General features: G+C 49.5%; 1 protein-coding gene across 2 annotated transcripts in view; it reads left to right on the plus strand.

The window, feature by feature from the left end:
* Window positions 1-14,214, plus strand: part of PLXNA4 (plexin A4) — a 526,156-nt gene that overhangs the window by 500,524 nt on the left and 11,418 nt on the right. For both annotated transcript variants that reach the window (XM_033192850.1, XM_033192851.1), the window contains 5 exons: window positions 164-267; window positions 811-910; window positions 2,128-2,318; window positions 3,549-3,718; window positions 8,181-8,393. In XM_033192850.1, coding sequence (XP_033048741.1) covers window positions 164-267; window positions 811-910; window positions 2,128-2,318; window positions 3,549-3,718; window positions 8,181-8,393 — 778 coding nt within the window. The remainder of the gene's footprint in view (window positions 1-163; window positions 268-810; window positions 911-2,127; window positions 2,319-3,548; window positions 3,719-8,180; window positions 8,394-14,214) is intronic.

Genomic DNA, 14,214 nt, shown 5'->3' on the forward strand with positions numbered 1-14,214 from the left:
GCGTTGAGAGCTTTGGCGCTCCATCTTCACAGGAGCATGTGCTAGTACTTACAATGGATACACCCTTGAGCTAGCACTGTGTAGGTTACCTACACAGGGGTCCTCAGCTTCCCCACAGGAGAGGTCAGAGGGCCTCTCTGAGATGCCACTGCTCTCTTGGCAGAGTGGCGACAAGGAAGTGGGGCAAGGATGATCTTGCAGGATGAAGACATCACCACCAAGATTGAGAATGATTGGAAACGACTGAACACACTGGCCCACTACCAGGTGAGAGGAGTGTGGAAAGGGGAGGAGCTAGCCAACTACAAGTCCCTTACCCTGGAAATCATTGCCCTGGAATAACAGGGCTAGACAGCAAGCCCCTCAACAGCACTCCATGTTCCCTTAGTGCTCCAGAGGAAATTGATGTCTCCCAGCCAAGAAACCAGGGAACCCTGACCTCTTTGGAGATAACATGCTGACATGCACACTTTCTGCAGGGCACGGGCGGAGTCCCTAAGGAAGGCCCTCCTGAGAAGTTCCTCTGGGCATTTAAGGCTGGGTCATGTTCTAGGGAAGCACTGGGACTGAGAATGCTAGGGAGGAGCTCTTGCCAGAAGTTACTCCAAGAGAAGCCACAAAATAGAACACTAGTCAGTATCCAGAACTGTGTCTTGTTTTGCTCCAAGGAAAGCTGACAGCCTCTAAAGTCCCCTAGTTCTCCAGCAAGGCACCAATTGCCCCTTAGTGCCAAGTTCATCCTGATTTGTCCTTATTTCCTGGAGTGGCAGAGCTGCTGTGCCCAGGCCCTGAGAAGCTTTTTTCCTGTAGGTGCCAGATGGTTCCGTGGTGGCATTAGTGTCCAAGCAGGTGACAGCCTATAACGCAGTGAACAACTCCACCGTCTCCAGGACCTCAGCGAGTAAATATGGTAAGATCCTACCGAGTGTCCTGGGGAGGCCCAGGTGTCCTGAGCAGCTGTTGTCATGACAGCAGCATAGCCAGAAGGCAGGAGACTCTTGGAGAGGGGAGATGGGGCATCAGACAGGCTGACCATCAGGGAAGAGAGCCAGGTGGGGGAAGAGGCCCCTGGTTTCAGTCCATCACTCTGATGCATAAGCGAGACCTTCATTCATGAGCAAAAGAGTAAAGCCAACTTTCATGGATGTCTTCCAGGCTGTAAGATGCCATTCCTTGTGTGATAGCTATTATCTCACATCATGTTCATAACAATCTAGTGAATTAAATAATTATTATTTCCCCCTATTATGCAGATTAGTACATTATAACTCAGGTGCACAGAGGCTAAATGATTTGTAAAAGCCACTGTTATTTTGCAGTGGAGTGCAGGTACAGACCAGGTGCAAAGCTCTGCAGTGTTGGGGAGAGGGTGCTGGAGGTGGGATAGAAGCCAGAAGGAGCCCTGTTCTGCCCTATCTGTGTGCTTTGGGGCTAGTCATCTGACCACTATGAGCCTTGGTTATTTATTTACTTACCAGAAGAAGAGATTGAAAAATCTACTGACTGAACAGGGTCATTCTAGATAATAAATAGATGAATACAGAGAATAGTTCCTGCATACAGTAGGACCGCCCTTTCATTTTCCCGCTCAGTACTCATTTTGCAACACTTCACAAATACTGGTAGGAGTTTCAGCAAATAAACAGGAATAATTTGGCACAGGCCAGAGGGGAGGACAGACGAAGGTGAGCAGGTTACCAGGCGATTACTCATCCGATCAGCGGTTATTAAGGGAGACAGGCTACCTGCTCTTAAGTGTGTACTTAATTGGCTGCACAGAACTCATCCTGAGACATGACTTGAGAACTCTAACAAGGAAAAGCATTAAACAAGTACAGGCTTATATTTTTTACAAATTGAATAATTAAGGGTTGACACGATGCAGAGTACAGGAAGGAGGGAGAGATCTGAGTGGGTAGAATTAGCCACAGATAGTTTCCTGGAGGTGGTGAGAAAGGCATCCCAGTTTCAGGGAATGCACGAAACCAAGGCGAGGCGACAGCACCGGCCAATGGCAGGAATGATCAGACAGTCATTGGCTTCCACCAGAGCGAGGGATGCATGGTAAGGTGATGGGCTAAGGCCTTGTGGCCTCACATACGTTGGGGGTGATCCTTGCCTCGGCAGAAAACATGATCCGGTACACGGGCAGCCCTGACAGCCTCCGCTCACGGACACCTATGATCACTCCTGACCTGGAGAGTGGAGTCAAGATGTGGCATCTAGTGAAGAACCATGAGCACGGAGACCAGAAGGAGGGGGACCGGGGGAGCAAGATGGTGTCTGAAATCTACCTGACCCGACTCCTAGCCACTAAGGTATCAGACTTGAGCACTGGGTGCAGGGAGCCTGGAGGCTATGGAGAGGGACTTCGTCAGCCCACAGAAATGCCAGAGTAGCCAGTACCCAGCATTCGTGCTGGTGCCGGCTCTATTATCCACCCCAGGAGGCATTGCTGATCAGCCCCTGTACCGAACCTCAGAATCCTTCTCAATCCAGCGCTCCAGGCAAACCCCACCAATACATCGGTGTTGGCATGCAATCTGAAGATTTGTTTCTATCCCTTCTCCATGCCCTTCTGAAATGCTGAGACCCTGCCTCTTTTCACATTCTTCTGCCATGCCTTATAAAAGAATGGTTTCTTCTCTGGGGTGTCCTCTACAATCTCAAGTGGGGGAAGTCAGGGCTCCATCAGTGACTTCTCAGGCACCATTTCTTTTTTTCTTTTCTTTTTTTTTTTGTTTTTGAGACAGAGTCTTGTTCTGTCACCCAGGCTGGAGTGCAGTGGTGCAATCTCTGCTCACTGCAACCTCCTCCTCCCAGGTTCAAGCAATCCTCCTGCCTCAACCTCCCAAGTAGCTGAAACTACAGGGATGCACCACCATGCCTGGCTGAAATTTTTTTTTTTTTTTTTTTTTGTATTTTTAGTAGAGTGGGGTTTCACCATGTTGGCCAGGCTGGTCTTAAACTCCTGGCTTCAAATGATAAGCCTGCCTCTGCCTCTGACTCCCAAAACCTGGGATTACAAGTGTGAGCCACTGTGCCTGACCCCAGGCACCATTTGTAATCCTGGTTCTGGGGACATTGCTTACCTGCAGTGCTAGTCTTTCACTCCTGAGACTGGGCTCAGCTCTGCTCTCTGCAGAGCCAAGTGAGTCACTGTTCATTAGCCAGTGTGAGTAATGCCCAAACAAAACCAGCAGATTGTGTTTGTCTGTTCTAACCAAGTGAGTGTTCATTAGCATTTGTGAAAAGTGCTAAAATAACACTGCCAGAGGGTGTCAACCAAACCGTGTTGTTGGCAGAGGAAGCCTTACGTAGGTCCAGTCATCAGTGTTATATCTCTTTTCCATGTGCAGGGGAAATTTAAAGCTGTTAGAGACAAATGAAATGGGAAAGATGATTTAATGCATGGACATACCCAATTTCACCCAAGCGAAGTGGACTGTATACCATCCTCTCCTGCCTAGGTCTGTGAGGCAGGTTTTAAAAGCCATCCTCAGAACTACATGAGTTGAGCTGTGTCTGAACATATCCCACCTCTCCAGGGCACACTGCAGAAGTTTGTGGATGACCTCTTTGAGACCATCTTCAGCACGGCACACCGTGGCTCTGCCCTGCCCCTGGCCATCAAGTACATGTTTGACTTCCTGGATGAGCAGGCTGATAAGCATGGCATTCATGACCCACACGTCCGCCATACTTGGAAGAGCAATTGGTGAGTGAAGGGAGCGCAGGGGGCACATCAGGAGCCCTGGGCCCACCCAGCCTCGAGTCAATGGTGGTGGGACTCTGGGCCTCCAGGAGAAGGGCTGGCCAGAGTCTGTTTTCATCAGCAGGGATTCTGAGCAGGCACATTCTCTGGTCCTCCCCATCCACTCTTCCTAGATTTTTGTGCTCATTCCCTCTTTCACTTCCTCTAGTAAAATCTGTCTGTGCATCTTTCTTTCCTATCACTTAGTCAGTTAACAAACATTTATTGAACCAGCTGAAGAAGCAAGAAATAATATGTCAAATGTCACGGCCAGGACACTGTCCCATCCAAGTACCTCCTGGGTGCCTGTGATTATGCTAGACACTGAGGATCATGAGCTAATCAGACATGGCCCCAGCCCTCTATGAACCAACACATGAGGGTGAGAGGCAAGGAAGTCTGCTGGTGTGGGACAAATGCTATGGAAGATGGAGGATGTGTCATGTGCAACCAGATCTTAGAAGGGCAGTGTCTAACAGTGACTGGCAAGCAGTTTTGAAACACACCTCGGAACCAATCAGGTGAACAAAGGGCATTCCTATTCTGTTCAAGCAGTTGCTCTCTTCCCATAACCTCCTTTTCCAAGCTCTGTGTGGTGAAGAGATCTGCCCTTAACCACTATGTCTTCCTTTGAGACAACAGGATTCTCCAAGTACTAACTGACACTCTAGGTGTTCTCCTCTATGATCCCCTCTGTCCTTTTAGCATGGAGCATCCTTCCTTTCACTTGTGAGTAATTTGTATTTGAGGTTGAAATTTCAAGATCTCACATCAGTATTCAGCACTTAGTGTGGAACCTTGTGTAAAGCTGGGTCTCAGTAATTATTGATGAGATGCAGAGCCAAGGTGGTCTCTGGTTGAGAGCTCTACCTGAGGCAAAGCTGGCTTATCCTTTGTCCCATCAGTTCCAGAACTGCCTCCCTGTAGCTTCTCCATGGTGCCTGTCCCAGGCTCTTCTTCCCCAGATCATTTTTCTGAGGCAGTGTGGGCCTGTTGCCCAGCACCGACAACTGCTAGGATGGGCAAGGCATTAGGACTCAGCCAAGCACCCTGGCACCTAGCCCCAGGCCCCAAAGCAATGCACAGATGAAGGCAGAAGTCAAGCTTTGGTACCAAAACTGTGTTAAATGTGGTATGCTCTGGCTCCTCATCCTCTTCACCGGGAGAAGAGACTATCCCTGCTGAATATGAAAAACCAGGCAGGAACCAAGGTTGAGGCCACAAGACTGAAGCCTGGGGTTTGCTCCCACATTAACTCCTGGTGAGAGAAGACCTTCATCCCGGGGTTCTTCCAAACTTTCTGAAATAAGACTCAAAAATCTAGATTGCTCACTCAGTGTAGCAAAACTGGGTGATGCGATTTCCTCCTTTGAAAGCTGTGCAGGGTCTAATATCTCCCAGGACCTGCCTCTAGGTAAGATGCATTTAACTCTCCTAGACTTCTAGACTTCTTGGCATGACTATTGGGAACTGTTCGGTGGGGCATGTCCCCAGCCTACTAATCTGCTTCTGTCAGTGAGTCTTCCTACTTACTGCCTCCATTGAATGTTAGCAGCCTTCAGGAGATGGGAAAAAAAGGCTCTGCCCAGAACTTCTCTTGATCCTAGCTGGAGAAAGTTGTGTCTTTCTAAACATTTCTACCTGCTTTTAGTAGCACATTGCAGGAATATCACCTATAATGGTATCCATACCGTTTATTTTCACCCCGTCCCTCCTGCTGGGTGGAGGACACCTCCAGGGGTGCCATAATGTCCTTGGAGTAGAGCCACATCCTTCTTGGATCCCAGCTCTTCCAAGTACTCAGGTCTGAGCAAAGGAAACCCCAGGAAGTAGACAGTCCTGCTAGGCTCAAGTTCTCCCATCAAAGGACACTTTCCCCCAACCCAGACTTGATCTGTTGCTATGCTGAGCAAGACACAGTAAGTCTGGGAATTTTAAGATCTGCATATTGACTTGGAGTTAATTGTCTCTGATTGAAAAGTGATTATTTTTTTATTCCTGGCCCAAGGTGTAACCCACCCTCTCCCCACCCTCTTCTTCCACAGTTCCCTACCTCTTCTCTTTTAAATAAACCTCCTGCTCATTTAGCCTGAGTGGCTGCAATCAACCAGAGATTAGTGCCACCACTAATGTTAATAATATGCTAATATTTCATTAGGCGGGAGCCTCGGGTAGGTGCTGTGGCTTCCCTGTTTGCTGTACCTGTCAGCAAAACTGGCTTGAGGACCAGAGAGCATAGGGGAGGAAAAACCAGCAGAGCAAATGTGGACTCCCAGAGTCCCTATTCCTGGGTGCAACTTCTGGAACAACAGGAAGATGTGAATAGAGACTTCGTTAGCTGAGAAGTCGTGAGTCCTCCATTCAGGGCTCTGACCCCAGCTGTCAGGAAGCCTGGGCAGCTGGAGTGACCCCTGCTTTCACCTGGGTGTTGTGGCTCTCTGAGTTTTTCTGGACACCATCCCATTATTTCCTATTAGAGATTTCCAGGGATGGAGCAAACACCGTCAAACATTGTCAGACCTCAATGCTGCCTGCCTGAGTCCCGCCCTGCATACTTTGTAGGAACTTAATAGATCCTTTTCGACTGATTGGCAGTCTTGAGCATTAGGTTTTCCTGTATTAATAGCATTTGTTATTTGTACCTGCTGGCTGCTGGGAGATAGAACAAGTATAGAAATATTGTACTGGTTCTGTTGAAATGATGTAATTCAAAGAGTTTAAGTTCTAAGAAGCAAGCCAAGCACATAATGAACATTCTTACTGTTACCATCAGTGAGAACAACCACCAAAACAACAATAAAACATCAGGGGAAATGGCAGGAGGCAGGGGTGGGAGCAGAGGGAAGGAAGTAAGCAATCCCTTGCATGGTGCCTAGTCCTCTTTCCCACCTGCATCCCAGCAGGCTGGTTGGAAGCCGTAGGATTAGAGCCCACAGGGATGGCTACAGCCAAAAGGGGCAGAAGGCAGTGTCTCCCAGTGTCCCAGGATTGGGACACTTTAAGCAACAGGTTAACAGTAGCAGACTGCAGGGCACACTTTTCCCTCTTTGTCTTTGTTGATGCAGATTTCCTGTGTGCAACCCATCCTCCACCCCATTCCTCCAGGCCTCACCCTGCTAAGAAACACACAGGCCTGGCATGGTGGCTCATGCCTTGTAATCCCAACACTTTGGGATGCCGAGGTGGGCAGATCAACTGAGGAGTTCAAGATCAGCCTGGCCAACGTGATGAAACCCCATCATACTAAAAATATAAAAATTAGCCGAGTGTGGTGATGGGTGATTGTAATCCCAGCTACTCAGGAGGCTGAGGCAGAAGAATCACTTGAACCCGGGAGACTGAGGTTGCAGTGAGCTGAGATCGCCCTACTGCACTCCAGCCTGGGTGACTGAGCAAAACTCCATCAAAAGAAAGAGAGAGAGAGAGAGAAAGAAAGAGAAAGAGAAGGCAAGGCAAGGCAGAGCAGGGCAGGGCAAGAGAAGGGAAGAAAGGGAAGGAAAGAAAGAAAGACTTACACAAGTTTTAAAACTCCCACCATCAAGTGCCCCCTTTGTGAAGGCATTCTGGACACTGCCCTCTGGGTAGACTTGATGATTCCCTTGGTCCCATGTGGGACCCTACACATCTCTGGTCCTAGCACCAACAGTCTTCCCGGCATGTAGTCGGTTTCATGTCTGCCTTTCCATGAACCCATCACAATGCAGACTTCTTGAGAGCAGAGGATGTGTCTCATTCATCACTGTATCCCCAATTGCAAGCACAGTTCCTGGTGGGCAGGAGGTGCCAACCGGAAGAAGCAGGGAAGGGAAGGAGGGAATACGATGGGGCCCATGAGGTGGGTGAATGTGGGTTTTCAAGCATGCCAGCTTAGAAATGAAAAATCCAGTCAGCTACACAGTACTTCTCAGCCCCAGTAGGAGTAGGCTGAGAGGCCCAGGCAGGGAGGAAGGGTGTGACTTCTGCCAAGTCATACAGTAGATGGCAGAGCGTCAGATACGAAGCCTAGATTCCAAGCAATTCCTTAAAGTTTGCCAACTGGATACTCTTGTATCAGGCTTAGGAGCAGACAGACAGAGAGTTAGAAATTCCACTTTATAACACACATCAAAGCTGCCTTTTAGGCCAAAGGGAAGATGATGAGCCCTGCCACCAAGTCTGGGTATCAAGTCCTCTCAAGTACCTACCAAGATTGTATCTCTGGATGAATTATTCAGCCTTGGCAGTTCTCAGTTTCCTGGAAGGTAAATTGGGGCCCTGCAGACCTGCCTTATCTCCCTTCCTGGGCACATCCCATCCTCAGCATAGAGAAGGCTCTTAAGTTCTATTAGTTCACCAGGCTTCTCTCCTTCTCCAGAGACCCCTCCTACCCACGCCGCAGCCCCACTGCGCCGTCTCCCCTGACTGTCTGCCTCTTCTTTCCACGCAGCCTGCCCCTGCGGTTTTGGGTCAACATGATCAAGAACCCGCAGTTTGTGTTTGACATCCATAAAAACAGCATCACAGACGCCTGCCTCTCTGTGGTGGCTCAGACCTTCATGGACTCTTGCTCCACGTCAGAGCACCGGCTGGGCAAGGACTCGCCCTCCAACAAGCTGCTGTATGCCAAGGACATCCCCAGCTACAAGAACTGGGTGGAGAGGTGAGTGCTGGGCCATGGAGCCAAGTCAGGGCCCCTTGCTGGAGCCAGCAGCTTCCTCCACAAAAGGTCCCCTCCCGTCAAAAACCAGCTGCACTTCCAGATGAGTCATTCACAAAGCCTGATCCTGCCACTGCAACACCCACACCCCCACGTCCCAGTGCTCCTGTCCCCTGAAACCAGAATAGGAAAACGTGGCCAGAGGTTGCTATGGTAGCTCTGCTTCCCTGGATAACAGGCCCTGGAGCCTAGTGGCTGAAATGCCTTCTAGGCCCAGACAGGGGATGTGGCTCCTAGCTCTAATCTTCACCTCCCACCCCCCCAAAAATAAATAAAAACTGTCATCATAAGACTTCAAGGGGCCAGACTACATCATTGCTGCAGAAAAGGCTGGAGGCCTCTACCCATCTGCTCCCGTCTGGCTGGCAGTTCCCAGCATTCGGTGGGGATGTTTTTGTCACTGTCTGAACAGCTTCTCCCTCTCCCAGCCCCTTGCCTCTCATGTGAGCTCTTAATGCCCTGGGTCTTGCAGTGTTGTGATCAAATCCCAGTGTCCTGCAGAGCTCTCGTGACTGAAGGTCTCCCTGTGAGCTGCAGGGCTGGGCTCTTCCTAGGGCGGCGCTGACTCATGGTGAAGAAGGTTAATGGTTTGTCTGAGCCACATCAGCTCCATACGCCAAGCACCTGAACTAAGCAACCAGCTGAAGCTTTATTTATTCATCACAGCAGCCCTGTACTAGGGAGAGGACAGGAACTGTAAGCTCCTTTTATGCCATGAAGGTGAAGAAATATACATGCAGAATGGCTAAGTAATCTGCCTAAGGTGATTTAAGGGACTAAGATGAAACTAGATCCCAAACCTCTTAGCTGACTCCCAAATAACCTTCCTACCTCTTTGCATTACCTTCAGACAGGACCTCTGCCAACCCATATGGTGCCTCTGTATGGTTTAAGAAAGATGCCCCTTCCTACAGAATGAGGTAACCCCACACCGAGTGTGTGGTTTGCTGAGTGATGGGCTTTGTCAGCCCTAGCTCGTCCTCTTGTCCAAGTACCTTTGTGCAGGGAGTAACCAGCACAACTCTACATGGCAGTCCTGCATTTAGACTTTCTCTTTATTCCAAGTAGCTTAAATATAAGAAACCTAGAGGGAAGCTCAGATTTGGTGCCTTTTTGAAGAGTAAAAGAGTTCAGAAGATGTGCTTGACTTGGTGACAAAATGAACTTTATCATTTTGCCTATGATAGAGACAGCCTCTGTCTTTATACTTGAAAATTGCCTTCCCTTATAAAAAGGAAATAACTAAGAGGGAGTAGAGTCCTGGCCACCTCAGTGCATTAGTGTCACTGAAAGGGTTTGATTTTGTTTTTCCCTGTCCCCTCTGCTCTGTGATACCCTCTCCTCCTTTCCTATTGATGCAGGTGGTGGACATGCCACCTCGGCTGTCCAAAAGGAAACTAACTCTTTTGTCCTAGTGTCTGATTATGTCTGAGTCATCTAGATGTGTTCTCACCTCCTGCTACGTAGACAGTGGCTCACTCTTCCAACAATAGAGCTGCCAGGACCGGGCCCCCAGCCCCTCCCGTGTGGGCAGCCAATTCTTTAGCAGGGAGAGGGGAAAGAGGCAGCAGCTGGGCTGTTGGTCATCCCTGTGCCACAGTGTCATTGTGATAGCGCCCCAGGCAGGGAGCGGGGGGGAACCAGGGTTGTGAAGGGCTGGGAACATTTGTGAAGTGTCTGCATAAAGGACACTTCCCAGAAACAGGCTGCGTAGTCAGAGCTGAGGCTCATGCATGCATGGGCTGAGCAAGTGGTCTCCTTTCTGCTTGGTGCTCAATGAGATTTGTGCCATGCGGCTGCTGCAGGTCGCAAGTAAACTCAGTCCATTGGGTTATTTTTAGGAGTGATTTGATGGTTTCCATTTCTTATCCCGCTTGTTTCTTAGCAACCACTGACACTCTCAAGAAAGTCATTCACTCACTTGAGGCCCCAAATCTTTTCTCCTTTCTGGGACCAGGGTACAAAGACAGACAGATCAAGAAAACAGCACGGACAGGGCTGAAGTCAAGCCCAGAGTGCTGCTTCACTTGGTGATGGAGGGACAAGTCCACTCCCATTCCCAGAGGAGTTATCCTCTGAGCTTGTCTGGCTCCCTTGAGGGAAAAGTAAAGTCTGGCAGGGCAGACCTCACCTGGTACCACAGCACACCTGATCTCCCACCTCCCCATTCCAAGGACATTGAGAGCCTGCAGTTGAGGATGATGGTAGAGTGACCTGGCCACGGCTTGTTCACTTCTGAATCTGCTTGCCTGCTGTTGGTCAAATGGAGACAGTCCTCCCAGGACTTAGAGGCTCACTGCTGTGGAGCGTGCCCTGCACATATTTGGGGAAGGTGTTCTGTACCATCACAACTAAAAAATAGGGCTTACCCTGCCTGGTCCTCTCTTCAGAGCAGGTGAAAAAGGGAAGCATATAAATTCAGTAAGCCTCAATAACTCTTGGTTGAACAGCATAAGATGATTCTGCCAGTATGTTGAGTCTTCTAGAAATTCCTTATCTAGCCTCTCACTCATCTTTTCATCTATCCTCCCACCCATCCCCCACTCATCCTTCCATCTAGTCTCCCACAAGTCTTCCCACCTGTCCTCTCACCCATCTTTGAGCCCATCCTCCCACCCATCCTCTCACCATCCTCCCACCATGCTCCCATCTGCCCTCCCTTCTCTCCTCTCACTCATTCTCTTACCCATCCTCTAACCCATCCTCCTGTCTGTCCTCCCATCCATTCTCCTACCTGCCCTCCCTTCTCTCCTCTCACTCATTCTCTTACCCATCCTCTGACCCATCCTCCTGCCTGTCCTCCCATCCATCCTCCCACCTGCCCTCCCTTCTCTCCTGTCACTCATTTTCTTACCCATCCTCTGACCCATCCTCCTGTCTGTCCTCCCATCCATCCTCCCACCTGCTCTCACTCCTGTCCTGCCATCTATTTTTCCATCTCTTCTCCCATCTCTCCTCCCACCCATCCTTCTACCTGTGTCTTCCCTCCCACCATCTCCCCACCCATCCTCCCCTCCCATTCCTGCCTCCAAGTATCTTGTAATAATGGTGGTTGGTAGGCCCACTGTGGATTCCCAGTATTCACTCTCCTCATATAAGAATTTGAACTTTTGCTTGTGGCCAAATCTGGAAAAAGGGAGAAGAGTCTGTTGGTTTCCAATTAGCAGTTAACTGCTACCCTCATCTTACAGATGAAACCCAACAGTGTCATCACTATGAAGTGGTGTGTTGTGATCAGTTGTAGTTTTTGTGTCATTACCAGTAGCAATACGTTGCACACTTTAGTAGTGATTTCTTCCAATTTTAACTTGGAAGAGTTGAAAGGTCATTCTTGCAGCAACATTGGCCTCACTCACTTGCCATCAGTCAGCTTTTAAGAAGTAAGTATAATGGAGTCGCAGCAGGCCACTGGGGTTTGGACTAGAATGTGCCACACATTTGAATGTCATCTATCATGTGTGTCACGGCACGAAAAAGGTTAAGAATTTTAAATATTTAAATATGCCTCCTATGGAAACCATCCAGTCAAATACATAAAATGGTGACAGCTCACCCTGGGAGCAATACTAGAGGTGAGATATAGACATTTCATTAACATATTCATTAATTCATGGGTCAAACATTAATGGTATCCATCACGAGTGAGTTGGGTACTTGAAATGCATTGAACTTGACCCTTTCTTTGCAGCTCCTGTGGTCAGGGAGACCACACAGACAAATGCTCAGCAGAGCCCACGAGCATCATAGTGGGGAACTCAGGGTGTGGGGCCTCTTTCTGCTGGGCCCAGAGAGACCCTCCCGTGATTCACAGAGGAAAAGACTTTTGTGCAGGTTCTTGAAAGGTACATATTGGGGATATCAGAGCATCAGGCTGGAAATATCTTTCACTCCTGCATCTTCATCCTCGAGGTATGTGGAGGGATGCCAACACTGTGTTCTTTCCAAAGAGTTTAGGGCACTGGAGACCATCTTCCCAATCACTACAGAGCTATCCTAAAGGCAGGTATTAGATACTCACGGTCACTGTCTGGGCCCAGGATTTCTGCTGGCATCCCACTACCCCATAGAAATCCACAGACTAGGACCCTGCAGACTGGCCAACAGTGGAGGATGCAGCTCTGTGGGGTGTTAATCTTTATGGCCTCCCCCAGAGGCTTGATGTCAGGACCTCGGGGGTGCTGGCCTCCTCTGTGCTGTGAGCAGGTCTGCAAAGAGAACCAGGGAAGGCCAGTGGTGGGACCAGCTCCTTCTTAGCAGGTCAGGCTTGGGGCAGCTCGGAGGGGTCCTGAAGGACTTCCTGGAGATGGGCTCACTTGCAGGCAGAACGCCCACAGGAGCGAGTTCAAGCACAGGGTCCCAGGCTCCCTTTTCCCTTCCTCAGTGCACAGCCAGCAGATGAGAATGCTTGTTTAAAGTTCCTTAACAGGGCTTAATTATGTTCTTCCCAATCAATAAGGCTTCCCAGTGGAGGAGCCCAGCACAGGGGCCAGCACAACAGGAGCGAGAAGGAAGCAAGTTTCACCCGGCAGAGGTAGTACCACATGAGTCGGCATCAGGCACAAGGTGCTTGCTAGGGAGTGGGAGTGGGGGAGCAGGAGGGGTCAAGACAGCATTGGCAAAGCCCTGCAGAGAAGAGGGGACCACTTAGCAGCAGGCAGACTTGGGATCAAAAACAGAGTAGACTGTCAGCAAGACTTAAGCCCCACACCCACAGACGTTGGGCTGTCAGTGGCCACTCAGCTCAGCTGATTTAGAACTTGCTGAAGATGAGGTCATGCAGTTGGCCCACCTGTCACTAGTGTGTGACCACAGACATGCCCTGGTTTGAGCCAGCCTCCCCAGTGCAAAGGTGACAGGAAAGAGACAGGAGCTGCCCAGCAAGGACCTGACCTCGCAGAGAGGATGACATATTCAGGAGAGGCACATCACCCAGTAACTCTAGATGAGATGGTCAGGGCCCCAGCCCTGTCCTATCCTACTCTCAACTCCCTGCCCTCCACCCCAGCAGCTCTCTCTGTCTTTCTCACACACACATATATACTTCTAGATATTCTCTTTGGGGAAATGGATAGGGCTTTTAGTGTGCTGCCATGAGGCAAGCCACTGTGAAGGCACAGAGTGCTGGGCTTCTGTTGTTTCCCCTAGCAATGGTCCCTTCACTGCAGACACGGTGGCCCCTAACCTAGGATTCCTTACACCTCAGGGACTATAAAGGCAGCAAGAAGGTCCCTGGCACTGTTTGCAAAAAGCCTGACAGAGCCACCTGCCTACTGTGATAAGTTCCACAGCTGGTGAGAGAAATAACAGGAGTCTTTGCTTTTGGTGATTGTTATGTCCTTTCCACGGGAACCTGGGTTTTTCACCTGGTCAGAGGCTCTGATTGTGTACAGGTGACAGGGTATACCTGTCTGGTGGAAGCTTGGAACTCAGCTGAGTTACCAGAGTTGCATGGCTGGCTGCTGGCCATGGTACCAAAAGTGAGTGAGGTTATTTGTTCATGCTTTTTACCAATACAGCCTGTGAAGATAGCCCTTTACTTGACAAACTAGACATGGGATCCCTAAGGGGACAGTGACACAAATCTCCTTGGGAATGGCAAGGTTGGGAGCTACTACTGAAATCTCTAGTCTCCCACTATAAAATGGAACATTGGCATTTATTGCATTCCAGAAATGATGACAGTGAATCGAGTCTCGCTGTAATTGTATACCTGGAATGTCATTAAATTACTCAGAGCCCTGTGTCCTAAGGTACCTAAGGATGT

The sequence above is a fragment of the Trachypithecus francoisi genome, unplaced genomic scaffold (genome assembly GCF_009764315.1).
Source record: "Trachypithecus francoisi isolate TF-2019V2 unplaced genomic scaffold, Tfra_2.0 Lachesis_group4, whole genome shotgun sequence".
Classification (NCBI taxonomy): Eukaryota; Metazoa; Chordata; class Mammalia; order Primates; family Cercopithecidae; genus Trachypithecus; species Trachypithecus francoisi.